The 18767-nt window shown below is 43.6% G+C and overlaps 1 protein-coding gene across 2 annotated transcripts in view; it reads right to left on the bottom strand.

The window, feature by feature from the left end:
- Window positions 1-18767, bottom strand: part of tbc1d22a (TBC1 domain family, member 22a) — a 103157-nt gene that overhangs the window by 54380 nt on the left and 30010 nt on the right. The window contains exons 8-9 of one of the 2 annotated variants that reach the window (XM_076722538.1): window positions 17706-17768; window positions 12792-12906 (exon numbers count right to left, since the gene is read on the bottom strand). In XM_076722538.1, coding sequence (XP_076578653.1) covers window positions 12792-12906; window positions 17706-17768 — 178 coding nt within the window. Of the gene's footprint in view, window positions 1-12791; window positions 12907-17166; window positions 17233-17705; window positions 17769-18767 lie in introns of both variants that reach the window. The other variant, XM_076722537.1, reaches the window with a different exon arrangement.

Genomic DNA, 18767 nt, shown 5'->3' with positions numbered 1-18767 from the left:
CCAGTGTCTTCATTTTATAGTTCTTAGAAGCTACAACGCCTTTCCTTAAAGCACACCACTAAACTCGCTCACTGAAAGCGCTGAACTTCAGCCTCGCCAGTGATAAGGAACGCTTCAGGCCATAAAATCTACAAAATCACTCCAACAATGTTCTCATCTCCCACTATCTGCACTCCAAGCCGTGTGTCCATACATCAAACAGCAGGCCCCACAGCTGTTGGCAAGATAAAACAAGTCCTTGACATCAAATGGAATACAGCTATTAATACTATATCTGCCTATGCGCAGACACATAATGATCCACTTGCCCCGAGGTAAGATGGTGTCTTGTATGAGGAAGCTTAAAGTGCTTAATGTTGAGTAAGGCCATTGCATCGCATTAACTGTTACTACTGCTGCCAATAGCTCTATTCACACTCGATCCCTCCCCATCACCTCGCCTCACAGCGGCCTGTGGGATGTTTGTACGGCGCAGGTGTGCGTGAACAGTGTGATTCAACATGTGCGCAACTGCCAATATACTCCACAATCACAGAATCATGGCCGTGCCAGACAGACGCAGCGTTGCGCTGTTGGGACGAGGTGCGTCTGTGTTTTCCTGCACAGGGATAACATGCACAAGAGGGGGACCAATAGTGCATACCATAGCTGGATCAAAAGGATGATAGATCTCATTATTTACACCCACTGCAAGGGTGCACCCATGAGGAAGGATGAAGGCAGATTTGCCAAACTATCATGGCATGTAGAGGAAACATCAAAGCACGAGGCAGCAGTTGGTCTCTTTATCCAACCAGTTGTAGATTGTTCTGCATTTGTAAAAATGACTGGATCTTTGGTCTAGTGGTGAAACAACTGTGCGCCATCGTCTCGATGCACCCTTTTCTCCAGCAATGGTTTAATTGCACCTGAGTGGAGAATCAGCACCACCAACTGTGAGAGTCTAAAGAAAGACGATCAAGTTGCACTATGAGAAGTGTGGGATCCACGTTTTGCTGTTGTGACTCATAGTAATGCCTAATAAGTGTGATATCTCAGCCTCAACCTCGCGTTCTTTAATTAATCTGTGTCTCACAATTTTGTGAGGTGCAATGCTTAATTGCAGGAATACCAAAGAATGTCAACTGATTTAAGAAGAACAGAAGCCACCTATCAAATGTGAGTATTTCCTGCTATTCTCCCTTTAATTATTGGAAATTGAACAGCTTCTGGTTTTGGGCTGTTGGTTGGACAAAAGCATTCAAAGATGGGTTTGAATGCATGTGACTTTACCCAAATATGGAAGGTTTTACATTCATGTTAGTGCAAATGAAGCATTTTTTTTTGTTGTTGTGTTTGTGGGCCCTTGGTTACATGTGACGTGGAACACTGGCTGCAACCCAAGTGGTCTTAATGGACAAGAGTGTCAGACGTTACTCTTGAATAGGTAAACAGTTGTTTGTATAAGAGACTGGAACTTAATTAGTGTTCAAACAACATTTATATAACTGCGTGCCTGGGGTGAGCGTTTTGTTTGGCACTTATTTCAGATCATGCAGCATAATTTCCATCTACTCAACGTTGTGTCTGCATGCGTCAAGCAGACACAAGTCCAGTCACATGTTCGCTGTCGCTTTCTGTGGGCTGCCCTCCTTCTACACACACATAAAAACATTTTTTTAATCACATAAGATGTCCAATCCACTCAAGGCATAGCAAATGTGCCTGCCTAATGTACAAGACGCATTTGGGAACTGAAGGAAAGTTTCCTGAGATGTAAGTGAAGGATCAGTCCATTAAGTCATTAGTGTGTGTAATCTGCGGGCTTAGTTAGAGTAGGAAAAAAAAAAAAAAAAAAGAACCATTAGAGGAACAGTGCTAAGCAGACATCATGAACAGCAGCAGACACATTTAAACATGCAGGCAGTCCGCATGCAGAGCGCTGAGACAGACACCTGTTTGTTTGTGTGTATGCAGTGCAGTGTGTATGCGTGCACGCGAGCGGTCCAGATACCGGCTGCTATTGTTTGCGCACGTCTGAAACGTGCGTCTCTGTGTGCGCACGTGCACGCAAGTCATGATGCAACCCAAAACGCCAGCAAGCACCGTCGCGGCGGCGCGGTAAGATGACTGCTTCAATTGCCTCCAATTGCATCAGGTCAAGCGGAACGCGTCTCGCTGGTGACAGAATGATAAAACAGATTTTTTTTTTTTTTCCTCCCCCCAAAATCAAACGACTGACAGAGAGAGCGAGAAATAGAGACTCTAAGATCTGAAGCTTCTCGGTGAGGAGAGCTTCAATTTATGGCTTTTTATAGTCAAGTAATTAACTTAATCTAAAAATATTCAATAACCCCTGCGATTATTCACAGAAGATAAATCATTTTTTGACAGAACTATTTCTCTGGATCAGTTCAGAGCTCTATTGCTTTTTATCAGGAGCAATGAGAGAATTTCTGGTAATACGGGGAGATAAGATCAGGCCGGATGCAGATGAAAGCACAGCTATTGATTTTCAGCTTTATATATCCTGTTGTCAGGATTTCAGCGGGCACTTTCACCCCGCAGGCCAAAACATGCGAGGATCCAAACATACAATTAACAGCAAACATGGCGCAATCCCTCTCCGAAAGGTTATCACATGGCTTGAAGAGACTTTTCCATATTACATTTTTGTTTCCTGTCTTCACCTGCACGACATTTCTAGTACGACTGAAAACGATGAGCGCATTTGTGTCCTTGAGTCAGCGATAAACAGCTTAAACAATGTGGAAAAAAATACTCACAAAACAAACTTTAAAAACACAAGAGAAAAAGAGACAAACAGGGTGTTATTCAGAAAAATGAAGAAACACATAAATCTAAAATCAATACAAGTCATTTCCATGGTGGTCCTGGACTAAATCGTGATAGCAAAGGCTGCTGGTCCTCTGCTATATCACAGATTTACTGTATGTGTGACCTGTGTCATGCCCAATCAATTACAGTTACAACTCACATCATGAATGGTATATTTTTATTAAAATACTCCATGTTCACCCTGCATACAGAGTGTCTTATGTTATTTTGTACGATCTGTAAGCGAGCCTGTTGTTGCTAGAAAGACCACGATAGCAGAAATTACTTGCGTGTTTGATTGCACGATAACGCGTGTTATTGTCTGTATTTGTGTGTGATTTTTCAATTTAACACGTATTAATTCGCATTTTCTTTCGCAGACTTTCCTTATTTGTTTCAAATTTGTTTTGGATGGAAACCAGCTTTCAAAATTTCCATTTAAAACATTTCGGCAGGAATAAAAAGAAATGCTTTTTGAACCGCAGAAGTAAAAGATGCATTCTTTTTTAGCAAGTAATCCACCAAAGCTTGTGGCTGGAAACTTTTAATTGAAGCTTCTCACTAGTTATTCATTCTAAGAAAATAGAGAAGAACAGCTGCTGTTAGTAGACGGACACATTAAAACACACAAACAACCACACTGCACATATGTAATGAATGCAATCTGTCTCCTCGAGAACAAGGTTTACTCTCATTATAATCCACTTGTCTCAATAATGTATGATTAACAGTATGAAATGAGAGTGGAAACCAAGGTGCTCTCACAGAGTCAGAACAGCAACATGTCCGTTAAGCAAGGATGATATTAATTGCAGCCTTTTTGTGGAGAAAGAAGCAGCAAATGAACGTAAAGTGGCGACCATCAAAGGTCTGAAAGAGAGGGGCAGATTTCAGGGGAATGAAAGAGAGACACTTGTGCAGAGAAAGGTGGAGATAGACAGAGACTGAGGGTCAAAACCACAAGGCTGATTCAATTTCTGCAGGGCCAAATGCTATTACTTAACCCCAGAAACATGGTGATTGCGTTAAACCAAACAGAGCAGTGCAGACGGAGGCAAAGCTCAAGCCGGGAGAGAGAGACAAAGAGAGGCAACGTCAAAGAAAATTGAAGAACAGAATCTCAAACTGTCTGCTGGAAAATAGTGCCGACGCCGTGTCAATAATCCCGCCGAATGATTAAAGCGGGAGAAATTAGAGAAAGCAAAAGCAGATAAGGAACAAAGTAGAAAAGACAGTGTTCCTGCTGGATGTCAGCAGCTGTGCTCGGGCAATCACTAAGCAGCTCATTAGAGCTAATAACAGCCGTTAATCAGAGGGAGACTTAGAATAGAAAGCTCGACCAACAGTGGCCAGACCATGGGGAGAGAGAAGCCGATATTAGTTAACCGCCTACTGGCTGAGATCCACTCCACAGATTGTTCAATCTATAGACGGACAAACAGGCAGACGACGGAGAGGCGAGGAGGCTATGAATCAAGCCAAGAGGAAAAATGGAAATGCAAATAGAAGCTAAGCACAGTGACTAAGACGACATTTTCACAATAAAAGTCTCCCAGCAGTTCGCTAGTTTTTAAATATGAAGTTGCCATAAAAGCATAAACAGCGCATTCAAAAAGCAGCAAAGTTCACTGCGGCTCTTATCTGTTCCACAATGCTGAGAAGAGCCAAACGGCAGCGACTTCTATGTTACTGACTGCAGAACTGGCACCTTCTTTCTATGACCACACATATCGAGCCAGCAATTATAATAACCGTTCGGCGCTGTAATCCCCTGATGTGACGACGCATTCGAAATAAAAATGAGCGCGGCGCGGCACAGCACAGCGTGACAGGGCAACGTTGTGCTACGGACAGCGCTCCGTGCCAGCGGACAAACAACCGATCGAGACGAGAGATGAGGGGAAATGAGGAGAAGACGCAACATAAGGTTGAAAAGGCTGAAAATGAACGCCTTAAGTAAAGAAAACAGCTGCTGACTGCAAAATGTACTGCAGACCACAACATATAATTCAGACAGAATAGTTTCAGAAATCTTAACACACACTCAACTTTCTGCTCGCATCCAGTCCGATCTTCTTTTTAAACAGCACATCAGCTTGGGCCGGTGTGCTGTGTGCGTCACTGTGTTAGCTCACCTCACCACTTTGTGTTTGTGTGTGTGTGTGTGTTTGTGTTCCTGCAGGCATTTCATCACAGCTGACTGACAGTATGTTTCCATCTTCCAAGCTTTGTCCCCAGGTGCTCCGCCAAGCCAGTCAATCTGCAGGGTTACACCCCACACACACACATACACACACGCGCACACACACACTGTCACAACGCAAGCGCTCTGTGTGGGTTTATGTACATGTATAAGTGGCCCCAGCCGCAGCTCCACTTTCACAAAGAGACAACCAGCAGGGCCGCCTTTGTTCTGAGGCATTGTACAAAGTCTGCTTCTGTATTGTGATATAGGGTTTCTAATACCCTACTTGTGGTACATTAGCAGCATTTAGGTTGTCTGTCAGCCACTCAGCTGTCAGGCTCCAGAACTAAACGGTTACTTTCGTTTTTAGCAAAGCATACCGGACGAGGGGAAGCTCACAGGTATTGTGAATCATACACAAAGAGCAGCGGAGACACAAACATGATTAAAGTAACACTAAAACAGAGGAGGGTAGGTATACAAACAGTGCACGAGTGCTAATGATTTCAGTGTGAAAAGGACAACAACTATAAAATAAAGTGGGCAGACCTGAATTCTCAATGGAAACACAAATGATGAAAGAAAATATTTAAAACCTACAAAAACAAAACCTCTATCTCTCCAACGCACACATACAAAAGTATGAACGAGCAGTATATCAGGCGCACAAACACACACTGACACATTTATGCCCACGCACACGCAGATTCAAGAAATTCTGCTGGTGCCAAGCGAAGGGCACCAGTTTGAGAACGAGGCCCAATGAAAAGCCTCCCAGTCGTTTTTCTTTCTTCCCCACCAGAACCATGAAGTTTAGCTTATTCATGCCATTTTCATTTAAATATATCTGAAATGTCTTCTGATAAAATAAACCATGCTTTCCTCTGCCAAGCCGGCCGTTCTCCAGTGACAGTTCTGCAGCACTGCGCCATACCTGCATCTTTGTATTTGTGCATAAAAAGCAAATAAATGACCAAATAAGTGTATCAAAATTACACATAAAAGTGGATAAATGACTGTGATAGTGACAACAATGTGTAACTGCCCAATTTTGTACTTCCAACAAATTCTCTCACCCAAGTGTGTACTAAAAAGGGACATCGAGTGTCTCTGAATAGTGAAGGAATAGCAGTCGATTATAGCTAAAATCAAACAGCTGCGGCGACTAAAGTAAGAGATATTGGCAGCGTACGAGCTGCATAACAGAGAAGAGTTCCCCTTCTTCAAACGCAGGCTGCTCTGCACTGTTCACCTCAACTTTTCCAATGCGTTGCCAAAGCTGCAGCATGTGAGCGCAAAAACAAAACGCAGCCTTTTCTAAACCCATGTTTTGCTGCCACAGGATGAAGACAAACTTTTGAAAATAACGCAAAATGCCAAAGAAGGGGAAAAAAAGAAAATGGGTGGCACAAAGCTCTTCCATCCTGTGGGCTGACTAAACAACGTGTGTATAATTTAGCAGACAGCCGCGGTCCTGCATAACAAAGTGATAAAGAGCATATTGTAAAAGTAAGTGCACATTTCTCTGCATTTATGAAAGCTAAAGAAGCTTCCTGGGAAAAGACGTGTCGAGGGATCTGAGGAGCCTTGATGTTCTAAAAAGGCTAAAACACACAGACAAAGACACACAGCATCTTCCACGGCTCTACCAGGACCTCCATCGTACATATTGCTCGTTGAGCTCCTCACCCGCTCCATCTTCCCAAAGAGCCACAAGGACACATCTCCGAAAGCGCTCCGACTCCTGATGGCTGACGCGAGTCGAGAAAACGTCTCCGGCTCCTCTTTTCAAACCCCCCCCCCCTCAGTCAGTAATTCAAATTGCCATTTGGGGATGAGCCTCTGCTTCTGCTGCAATAAAATGCATTTAAATTTTAAAACACACTTAACCCAGAACATTTTCGGTTTGTCCTCATCCTTCCTTCCTCAAGGGTCCCTGCTCACTGAACACATTATCCGGCTTCTACAAGGACGGCGACATGTGTCAACAAAATGGTAGCAAATGCATCACGGTTTTTAAGGACTAAGAGCACTTTGGTCAAAGCTAAAAAAGACTTCTTCTCTTTTTTTTCTTCTTAAATGTCAAAATAAAAAGTCCTTTCTCTAGTAAGCTGCATTGAGTGATCCAGTAACGAAGCTTTAAACATGTACATTCATCACTGTCACTGTCAACATTAATGCCTGCACACTGCGCACATCTTTGCCATGTGGTGCTTGGTAGGTCGTGTACAGTGCAGGTGGTTTATCTGAGTTTTTTCAAGGAGTCCGCATGTCAGAGCAGTGAGAGTGAACCAAAACAGTAAAGCTGCAGCTCGTAAAACCAAAACACTGAGCCGAAACGCACCGTCGAGCTGATAATTCTTTCACATTAGCAGCTTTAAGGTTCGATTTCATTACCTTATTTAACAATATATTTGATTAAATTGGCATCGGAGCTCGTTTTCATGATCAAAAAAACCCCCACAAAATTCAGACAAGCTGTTACTATTCCAACCACAGCACATATACATTGGAAGCTCTGCTCTCACACGGCGCTGAACAGCAGTCTCGGCACAGAGCTAATTGCAGAATTCTTCATGAAATCCCGGCAACAGCTTCTCTGTTGCTGGCCACTTTGTGCCTGCTATGACAAGTACAGCTTCACAGCGGAGGATGGTGATAGGTTACACTAGGCCAGTCGTCTCTTGATGTGTGGAAGGACCGCCCGGCTCTGCTGCTTCCTGACAGCATGGGGGCACTTTCTAAGTCGGTCATTTTCCTCTTTTTCAAAATCTTATTTCCCTGCTCTTGTTTGTCCCTCGCCGTCGCTCTCCGTGCCCTCACTCTTTCTTGCCAGGAGACACTCCGGCTGCTGTTGTAGTCGACCACTTTGTCTGCATCCATTCTAGCTGCGGTTTTCTTTCACTCACGGCTGTCGAGCCCTCACCTCTCTGAATGTTGTCTGCAATACACTGCTTCATCTCTTCGCTTGTTCTCATCTTTCTTCAGAGTGGATCCATACTTAGACACTGGCACGCAGATTACATTATGGATCCACGGCCGATCAATGGCCGCTCCACATTAAAGGAGGACTGGCCCGGCTCCTTGGCCTGTCATGGCCCATCCCGGCCTTAATTAGATGACTTCTATTGTCGGCTAATGGGAGCGGAGCTACACAGTGGAAGATAGGAGGAAGACAAAAGCGGAGTAATGCCTCACAGTTGGAGAACAAGAACGATAGACTCACCAAATCAATTCCTCCTTTGACACTAGGGAGGTCTGCTAGATTGCTTAACAGTCCAGGTGAATGCAAAACAACTTCAGCTGTATCTTCTCTTCCATGGCATCAGAAGAGTTTATCAATAATCTACCAATTGGAACTTTCCAATTTGGACTAACAGTTAGATGTCAGTGACAGCCGGTGTCAGGAAGAAGAGGGGGGGGGGAGCGCTGCGAGGATGGGGTGTTTAAGAGGTCGAGCCATCACTCCACATTGCATCATCAAAAGGTAAATGGAGTGTATGGCAGCTGAACAAGCACTGCGGTGCCAGAACAAGGCTGTTTTTGTGACTCAGAAAAAAAAGAGCCGGAGAAACAGAGCGAGAGAGCTAAAAAGAAATACAAAGAGACGCTAACAAAGTGACAGATAAGAATAATGGAACAAAAGGAAGACAAGCAAACTAACACAAGCAAACAAACATATTCAGGGACATATTGTGGGCAGCAGGCTGTGGGTGTGATTTTGGACTTTTTTTCTTTTTCTCTATCCTACCCCTACCTGGCTCTGGAAGGCAGCCTATGAAAGACTACCAGGCCAAAGCCAAAAAACCTTTGGGAATAAATCAATGAAGAGTCTCCAAAAAAAAAAAAAAAAGACAACTAGACACAGAAAGAGGGAGAGAAACAGGCGAGAACTGAAGTCTGAGACAGAGACAGCACACAACATGGAAGAGAGAATAGGCAGAAAAGACTTGTTTAGAGGGTGGATTAAGCAGCTGCAAACATGTCAAAGTCTTAATCAGGTTCCCAATCAGTGCACTGGCTCATATACTCCTGATCCTGGCTGTCGCTCAATTCCACGAGGCTTTGCGCTGTTTACACACACACACACACATTCACGTCTGAAAATTAAATATGATGAACATTCTGAGGAAGAAAACTTGGTGTGCATTAGAGTGAATAAAAAGCCCCAAACTAATTTGCTGTCATCTGGATTTCTACAGAAACAGGGTTTGCGGGGCTGTACGATGCGACATGTATGTTGCATAAGCTAAAGAATAATAAAATGAATACATAAAGTGACCACAGCAGCAGGTCTTCATGCCAAAATGCTTTGTCTTCTGTGGACAGTAGCAGTAATAGTTCTATAATACAATATTTAAGATGAGCATATCCTAACAAGTTAGAGTTTCAGTATATTCCTCTTCCTTCCTGCAATTAAACTGGCTGCCGTGACATCATTTTGTTCATAACTTTGGAAATAAATGAAATAAAAAAATGTGGCAATTTCCATTTTAAGTCACACATTTTGTCCAAAAAAATACATCCGGCGTATCAACAGCAGTGTGTAGAGCTCACGCTAGAATTTTACGGCCTGTGCTACAAAACCTTCAGCCTCTGCAGCACCAGCGCTGCTGAAGGCCGATCCACGCCACTTTCTCACCTAGTGTGCTCCTCATTTTGTTTTACAGCTTTAAGGGCGACTGATTAGGCCACCGCATCATAATGTGAACTATCAAGGTCCAGTCCCAACAGCAGCCAATGCTGTGTCTATTAAACAAGGACATTTGCACAGGACAAAAACCAACGTTCCTTCCAGCCCAAAACACACACAGGATGATGCAGACACAAAAACAAATACATGTACCTCTGACGTACAGACGTAAAAGGAGAGTGAATGTTGGACTTGAAGTTGACCAGAAATTTGAACCTAAGTTGTGTTTGCAGCTTGTTTGAAGCGTCTCCACAGCCCCGGGTGTAAAAAAAAAATATCTATGAATGCAGATTTAATCAGATTTCTGAACCTCAATGAGTAGGTTTGTGATATTCAAAGCTATGTGTGTAGGAAGCCTGATCGTGGTCATAGTTTCAATGTCAATCTTTTGGCATTAGGATTCACGCTTGTATGAAATATTCCTCCTACTCTAAAATTACTAAATTCATTTTCCCCTTGAAAATTCACTGGCAAGTTAGAGCAAGAGCAAGAGTCTAATGTCTGGGTCTGTGTTTCTTAAGATGTCAGTGTTCTGAACACACAGGCTCATGTCTCTTGGGCTCAACAGATTAGACTTTGACCTCAGTTACAGAAGACGCTCAGTTCAAGTGTCTGACCTGCAAACACCTACAAATGTTACTTCCTCATACTTGTTTGTGTAAGTAGTATTCAGCCAATCTACATTGCCCATGGGGCGAATGGGTAATTACAAAGTGTTTGTAACGACTCTTTAAGAAAGGAATTCTGCTTTCATCAGACACTCACGAGCTCAGGTACAAAGGAGGAAGGGGAAAGAGAGATGAAGGGGGAGTGCAATGTGATAGGACAAAGAAAAGTAGATGGCAAGAGAAGAAGAGAGACAGCCAGGGAGAGCAAGAGAGCACGGCAGCGTGAGAGAGTGTATCTCACACTTCCTACCCCTCCACAAAGGAACAGAATTAGGCCCGTGAAAGAGCCCAACCTCACTCTGCTTTGGCTCTCTCTCTGCGTACGAAAACAAGAGCACCTAACAACAACACAGCGCATCAACACATCATGTAAGATGCCAGCCGGGCACGTTTGAAGGTTTGCTGGCTGTGTGTGTTGTTCAAGGCTCATCAGCGCATGGAGATGCAGGGGAACAAAGCGCGGGGTGATGCCTTGAAGATCTGACAAGAGCGTGACTCGCCCACGGAGAAAGCCAAAAGATAGAGGAGAAGCCGGTGCAGGGAGAGGTGGGGGTGAAGACAGAAAGTGGAGAGTGACAGAGTGGTAGAAAAGCAACAGGAAACGAGACACAGGAGAATAGGATGATAAAGGAAAAGAGTGGAGAAGGTTTAGGTCTGGAGAGGCTAAACGAAGAAATAACAAATCAGGAGGCTCACCTCTTATACGTCATGGTGCAAACAACTCATCACCAGGGTTGTGAACATTATTTCTAATGATTCTTGCCCAAAATGCAATTCATTCTAGAATGCTGAATGTCAGTTTTGCACAAAAAGTTTTCTAAACTGAATGTGGAAATAGATTTCATATTTGTGAATGACTGGCTTTGATTACTTGTTTTATAAATGAAGGTCTTAAGGTCATTCTGGATGTAATAAGTCGTTATTTTGTGAGAGGAAACTGCTGCTTTTTAGATGAAATTATTTAGGATATCTTACTAATTTGCCAGTTTCTCAGGTTCACCTCGCTAAACCTAATGCAGGCTAATGCAGCAGCCCTGGAATAAAGCCAACCTGAATGAAGGTTGAAATTGTTTTTCAGACGTGTTGATTTAAGTTTATGGTCATTTTGAAGGCTGCGCCGTACTTTGTGCTTCTGTTGCTTTGTGCTGCCCTACACTAAAAGAAGGAAAACAAAGTAAAAGTCAGTATCAAAGTGGAGAAAATGGCTTAAAACAAACACTGTTAGCTCTGAGTAAAGCGCAGAGAAGCACAGCAGTCAGAGAGTGCAACCTATTTGCGTGCTTTCCACCACTTAACTTGTGGATCCTAATTGTATCTCTGTGACCGCACTTGGTCTGGTGTGTGCGAGGCAGTCCGCAGAGCATTGTAGTTTCCACTTAGCAGCTCTATTCGAAATTGCTTCAAAGAGAGCTGGACGGGCCAAAACACAGCACAAAGGAACTGAACAAACACGGCGTGTACGTACGTTGGATGTATACATATGCCGGAAAAATCGCATATCAGCAACCCTTGATGACGGAAAAGACCATCAGGCTCCGATTCGACGAAAAGGCTCATTCATGAACCATCCTGAAAAAATCACCCAATGGAGGATTCCCTGACACAAGAGCATTAAAGCACTGACTGAAGGAAGTTATGCACCATCAGTAATTGTGTGCATGTGATGCTCTTCAGACAAACAGAATAAACCGCTTAAATAAATGTAAGACATTTTATGTGCAGCTAGGGGCTTTCATTAAATTGATCACATCATGTTTCTATAGTGCCATGCATCTAATAAAGAAACAGTGGCAGAAAAAAAGGATTATTGGGGCATATTTTTTAGCACTTGGTGAAAATCATTTTTCATCCATAAAATGTGCAAAGATTTTTCTCTCACCTGCTTACAGACTGCGTGTGTGCTTTGTGTCTGACAGAGTGTGTTTATATTGTCAAATGAATTTAAGTGTGAGAAAGAAATAAAACATTCATCTGCATAAATGTGGCACGACATAAACGCACGCAGCAGGAGGGCAGGGTACACACACACACACACACGCCTAAGGGTCATGCTCTCACAGTCTGAGCGTACGTTTTAACCAGAATGCTTTGATCAATCGCACTCACAAGCACATTTAAACACAAACTGAAGTGCAGATGCGAATGAAAGGAGACAGATGGAAGAAAAGGGAGGGGAAAAGAGGGCTGCAGGAGGAGTTCATTGGCCAGAAAAGTTGTCAACAGAGAGACCACCTCGATGGGTCCGGGGGTTGACTCCCTGAGACCTGTTGTGATGACCCTCCAGAGTCTTGGGAGCGACAAAAGGAAGCACTTACAGCAGATGAGCAGCAAAAAAGAAATGACTGATCTTCACATCAATAGCATATCACACAAAACATCAGGGAGTTCTTTTGTGGGAGGGAGAAAGAGAGAAAGAGACGCCACTTACCAATGTACTCAAAGACGTAGACGACGAAGAACGGCGTGACCAGGTCGTTGATGCCTTGCACGTAGCCGCTGGCAGGGTGGCGGATGGCCCAGATAAATAAGATCCGCTCAAAAATCTTACACACAGATAAACATACACAAAGAGAGAGAGTGTCACAACAGGAGTTTGTAGACAAAACGACTTATAATCCATTTCTGTCAGAGAAGCTAAAATCAGCGAATGTTTCGTATAAAACAACTTTAACAATTGACCCCGGGTCAGATTTCCGCTTGATTCTCTAATCCATTAATTGACTTATCATTTATCTCACAAATGACATCCTAATGGTGAAGCAAAACATCCACTTTAATTAGCTCTTCTCTGACGGCAAATTATGCCTCGGAAACATGAGCCCGGTCGGAATTAAGTCTTAATCATTGAAAGAAAGTACATTTCAGAAAAAAGTGAGTGAGGTGTGGGAAGGCAAAAGTAGATGTCGGAACAATTTGAGGCATGCCAAGCTGGGGAGGAGGAAAGCAGCTGAATCTCTAACACGGTCTTGCTTGCTGTGGGAGTCTGGCAGGAACAGTGCAGATGTCGATTTTTAAGTTGCTATTAATCTGGTTTAAACTCTGACTTTCTGGGAGCGATCATCGCACATTAGCTGATCACAGACATAGAATTTATGGGGTATATTCACCCATTTTCGGGGGGGTATGTTAGAGGAATAACATTAAAGGTGCCCTGCACAGTTTTTTGATGACTAAGCGTCCTACAGAGCAAAGTTTTTGCAAGTGGGTCCCTGTTTTGTTTGTACTGTGCAGGTGGACGCACATGGACTTAGCTGTTCCGCTGTTGGTGGCGACAGTGTGCAAAGTAACGTCGAAATGCGTGAACATAGATAAGCAAGAAAAAAAAATGGAAACAGGAAATACGGATCAAACAATGCAGGATTCAAAATGTGCAAAAGGAAACGCATTCAAAACGTCTGCCAGACTTCCAGGATGCACGCAAAGTGTTTGAGCGAAAAACACTGAAAGTCCAGATAAATTGTTTGTTTACAAGAAAACTCCACAGGGACCCTTTAATGGCACATGCTCTAATAGAAGCTCTTGACCTTGAGAATTTTAATGTTGACTTTCAATAAGCATAAAAAAACACTTCAGTATGATATTACTTTAGTTAGATGTCACATAATTGTGAGTAAAGTCTCTCCTTTAAACCCTCAGTTAAATGTTTAATGTGTATGTTGTATGTGGGCTTGATTTCCCATCTAGAGGCATTAAAATCATCTGTAACACTAAACGCCATGAAACCCTCCGTTGTTGTTTTCCAGACAGGTTACGACCGTTCGGCTAATTAAAAAGCACACAAACAGAAAGTGGATTTGGGGCATTAAGGAAATGGATGAGCACATTCTAAATTTGAGATGAACCATTTCTTTGCCTCTCTCTCTCTCTCTCTCTCGGCACAGAGCAACACATTCACTTCCTCTGCTGCGTTTCTTTTTTTCTCAGCACAAAAGAGCTCACTTTGAACTTTGTTCTCTGCTTTGGTGTTGGTCTCCTCCCCCCTCTCTTCTTTCTTTCCTCTCACTTTGTTTCCATCTCTGGCTCTTCCCCCTCTTGAGTCCGTCTCCTCCTCCATCCCCCCCCCCCCCCTCCCTCTCTCTCTCTGACTCAATATTTTTTTGCAAGGCAAACACTTCCATCTTCGTTATGGGTGGCTGTTTAATGCCGTCAGCCCCGGTGAATTAGAGGAGGCTTGATGTTCAGCTTGTTTTCTCTGGTGTGCAAATAGATTCTCCCAGAAAAACACTCGCATCATTCTCTCACACCTTGCTGTACCACACCCACCTAGCATTTTCTTATTTTAGGGGGGGGGATATGTCATGTTTCTGTCACTTTCTAAATAACCTCATAGCTCATTGTTTTACAGCAAAAACATGTCATTGTTTTGGAAGCCATGCGTGTAAGCCCTCTCAGTTTTATTTAAAGCAATTCAATCAACGTTAAGACAGTTGGAAAGACTGGTAGGATGCTACTCTCTCTGGCTTTCCCCAACATTTTCTCCACAAATCTCCTTTACCTGCCTCCACACATCACACCTCCTCTTCTCTTATCAAAGCCCCATCTATCAAACAGGGAGAGGTGCTGCTGCTTGCAGGGGGAGTGGGTAATGGGACTTTCTTTTCATGCAACCTCAAAAGCTGACATACATATTTCAAACTGGCACCTACACACAGAACCACTTTGAGCGAACCCCGTGCACGTACACACTAACATATCCTCACCCGCCTCACCGTGGGCACCTTGGTGTGTTTTTGTATGTGGAAGGCAGAAAACAAAGACTGCAGAGAAACTGCTGCTTCTCACGCTAACCAAACAACGCCGTCTCCGGGTTTAAAGCGAGTTCACTCGCTCCTCAAAAGACAGAATACTTGAGCGTTCATCACACTAAATTGCTACCTATGCACTAATTCCTTTTGAGTTATTCCCCAAAAAAGCAGCAGTTAAAGCCCTGTAATTAAAAAAAAAGGAGATTTTCTTTATATGTGCAGTCACTAAAGTCTACAGTTTGGAAGCAAAAGTGAACTCTTTTCACATTGGGAACCTGTAATTGCAGATTATCAACATCTCCTGAACACCATATTGTTCTCCAAAACAAGAAAAACTCAAAACACTCAGATACCACTTAGGAAATCACTGCAGAATTGCTTTAATATCCCTCTCTCCCCTTGAAATGGAACAGACTGTTGCCTGCCTTCCATTTCGACTAAATCTCTCAGAGCCCCGTGGGGGAGGAGGGAGGGACAAACAAGTGAATGAAATGAAGCAGAGGTGATTTTCAGGTGGCGTCGAAGCAAGCATAACCATATAAAAAAAAAAAAAGGCCTTTGGAGTCTGTTGCATACCAAAATATATGAGAGCACGTCGCTTGAAAATTTCAGTGCACACTGGTGGCTCTTATTTTGCACGCAAAAAGAGGGAGGAGGGGGGTGAGACGGGGGAAAACGTAGAACAGAGATAAATACAGGGAATATATAAGGCAGTAATAGATACTGTATATAAGATTATAGGCTAAAAAAGAAGAGGCAGCCTCCTTCTTGTCTGATCTTATTTCCCTCCTGACCTCCTCGGTAACAGCCCCAAGTTGTATTCCGTACAAGACGGGGGCAATAGAAGGTGGCGTTGCCTGGGGCGCTGTGTCTGTGTGTGTGTGCGCGCCTGTGATTTCTGGGTGTGTGTTCTGCCGTGAAAACACATGCATGCGTGATTGTGTATTCTTTCAGGAGTGTATATGCGTGCGGTTGCTCACACCTGTGCGTAGGTGTTGACACAAAGCAGTCCACAGGCCCTGGCCACCTCATTAGCCTGCACCTCATTATAGGTTTTCTAGAGTTATAGAGTTTCCTATCTGTGTTTTCAGTTCTCTGCTTCTCAGGCCAGTGCTTCTATGTATGACAGGATCTCCCAGAAGCATTGTAATAAGATAAACTTAACCCCGCATGAATGAATGGAATCAAGTTTATTTTCATCTTCTTTTGGAAAGCTGCACTCACGCCTGCTGATCCAACACCGAAGCAGAAACAGAAGTGACCTGGGGACAAAATTGTCTCAAAATCAGGCTGGGTTTGTGTCGTCTGATCCAGGTATTACAGCGATTTAACAGCTAAGGATTCCAGTGGTGTGTGCCTTGCTGTATGTTTTCCTAATGTGCCCAAACTACCACTGATAGTTATAATTTTATTCAGCATGATGCTTAAGAGGGTTTTGAGATAATTAGTTCTGATATCCCCTAAAACACAGTACCCAGCTGTAAGAAGAAACGCTTTGTTCAGTAGCACTAACAAAGCACAACAAAGACAGTGCTAACCATGCAGGGTGGACGTTTATGTGTACTGTATCTGAACACATGCATGGCTGCAGGTATTGCTTAATATCTTCTATATTTAATCTTAGTTTGTGCGTCTGTGTGTGTGTGTGTGTGTGTGTGTGCACCCATGCCAGCCCATGCAGTGTGCTGCAGCCAGGCTTTTCCCGTTTGAAACTCCAAGGCAGATGGAAAAAACAACTCCAGCGATTTGACATCAGGTCAAACGCGTTTGCTTATATTGCCAATATTTTTCATGTTCCGTCACTGACTTTTATGACTATACTACTATGACACCCGCTGATTCCATTAACACACCCCATACGATCTGCACTAACCTTTTCAAGCCAATTAACGTGATTTAAGTGATAATACATTTATTTTTCTCCATCACTTGAGTCCATGTGTGCTTTATTTCTCGACATGAACCCACAATATCTACCCACCCGCTATCTGCCCAAAACCAAAGGGGAAAATCCTGCTGGATGAGGTGGTGTGTGTGCAGCAGGGGGGTAGGTCTCACCTCTTGGACAGAAGCTTGTTGAAAGAGAGGAATAAGAGGATTAGTTCTCGGTATGTCAATGTGAATCTGCAGAGAGGAAGAGAGAAAAAAAGACAAACACTGAAGCAACGGGCAGGTTAGCACAGATCTGGCCAATACAGACAGTGAGAGAAACAGACAGAGAGAGAGAGCAACAGTTAGTGGATTGGTGTTCTTGATTGAAGGCAGATTGGGGTTTTGGTGGTCTGAAATGGACAGCAGAAGTGGTCTCGAATGCGAGTATGCACACTGAGATGTCTCTCTGACACTGTGTGCTGGAGAGTACATTTGCGTGTGTTTTTGTGTAGTGTTGGACCACATTTACACCATTTCAGAGTGTCTGCCCCGCAGATGAACGATACAACAGGCAGGCAGATTCGTCAGAAGGGAGCCAGACGGATGCAGGACAGCGGCTGGAGCCAAGCCAGCTGAAACAGTCCAGACAGGACGGGCGGACTGTCTGTGAGTGTGCGGCTTTGTGCTGACTGTATTCACAGTCCTGTCTGCTCTGCCCACCTTACCTCTGTCACCTTTGGCTGCAGCACCAAAGACTCAGGACTCATCCTAGGAATGTCTATGTGGATCTGACAGCAACATGGGAGAGAGAGGTGTTAGACACACGCACACACGTTTACACTCATGAGTACCAATGCAGAAGTCCCCTACCTGATATTCCATATTTAAACCTTAGACTTTCAGACTTTGAGGGTAATTCTATTGTTTTTACAGAGCCACACTCTCATGACTGTGACTGTTCTGACTAAAGTAGATCCCTATGGAGTCACCCACAGTTGGAATGAGGCGGATAACTTGTGTGTTTTCTTTTGGTAGAACAGGATGATGACGGTAACTTCTTTCACACTTCTTTGTACTATGTCTACACTTTTCCTCTCTGTCTCAGAGCCTGATGGTGGCTGAATCAATCAATTGACTTGTTTGCTGTGCAGGTCATCATGACACATTGTCAAGATTTCGGAGGTGTGCACGTGTGCTCAATCTCGAGCTTCTGCAACCTACGGCTCTCCTCCTCGACATACGCCCACAAAAGACGTTTATGTGTATCTTCAGTGAAGAATACTTCCTGCATTACAAAACCTTTGAAGTGATTTACGTAAAATTAAGGCGTATTTGGAAAGCTTTGGGAGACACACTGCTCGCCCTGGTATAGGCTGTTTTGCTCATCTCCAGAGGTGGCAAGTGAAAAAGGAGCATATAGCCCTTAGTTCAAACCACCACAATTCTGAGACGTTTCATACTGAAAAACACTGTCATTTTCCTCTGTCAAGTGAATGCAAACGCACTGCACTCAGTGCGTATTATGTTGGGTATTGCTATTGAGCCAAATGACAGTGAGTGGAACGATTCTGTAATGCCTGTACTGCTGATCCCACTGGCAATCGGCAATCCTCTACGCAACCCCTCGACACTCTATGCAACTTTCAGCAGCACTGCATGCACTTGATATGGTTGAGTTCCAATTATCCCATATAGAAATAATGTAAAACTGTAGGTAGCTCCTGCCAGCTCAAAGGATCACACAACCTAGGAGATTAGCAAACGCTGGGCTTACATTCGACAGGTGG

The sequence above is a fragment of the Chaetodon auriga genome, chromosome 22, assembly GCF_051107435.1.
Source record: "Chaetodon auriga isolate fChaAug3 chromosome 22, fChaAug3.hap1, whole genome shotgun sequence".
Taxonomy (NCBI): Eukaryota; Metazoa; Chordata; class Actinopteri; order Chaetodontiformes; family Chaetodontidae; genus Chaetodon; species Chaetodon auriga.
The sequence above is the reverse complement of the archived record's forward strand: the minus strand, read 5'-3'. Positions and strand labels throughout refer to the sequence as shown.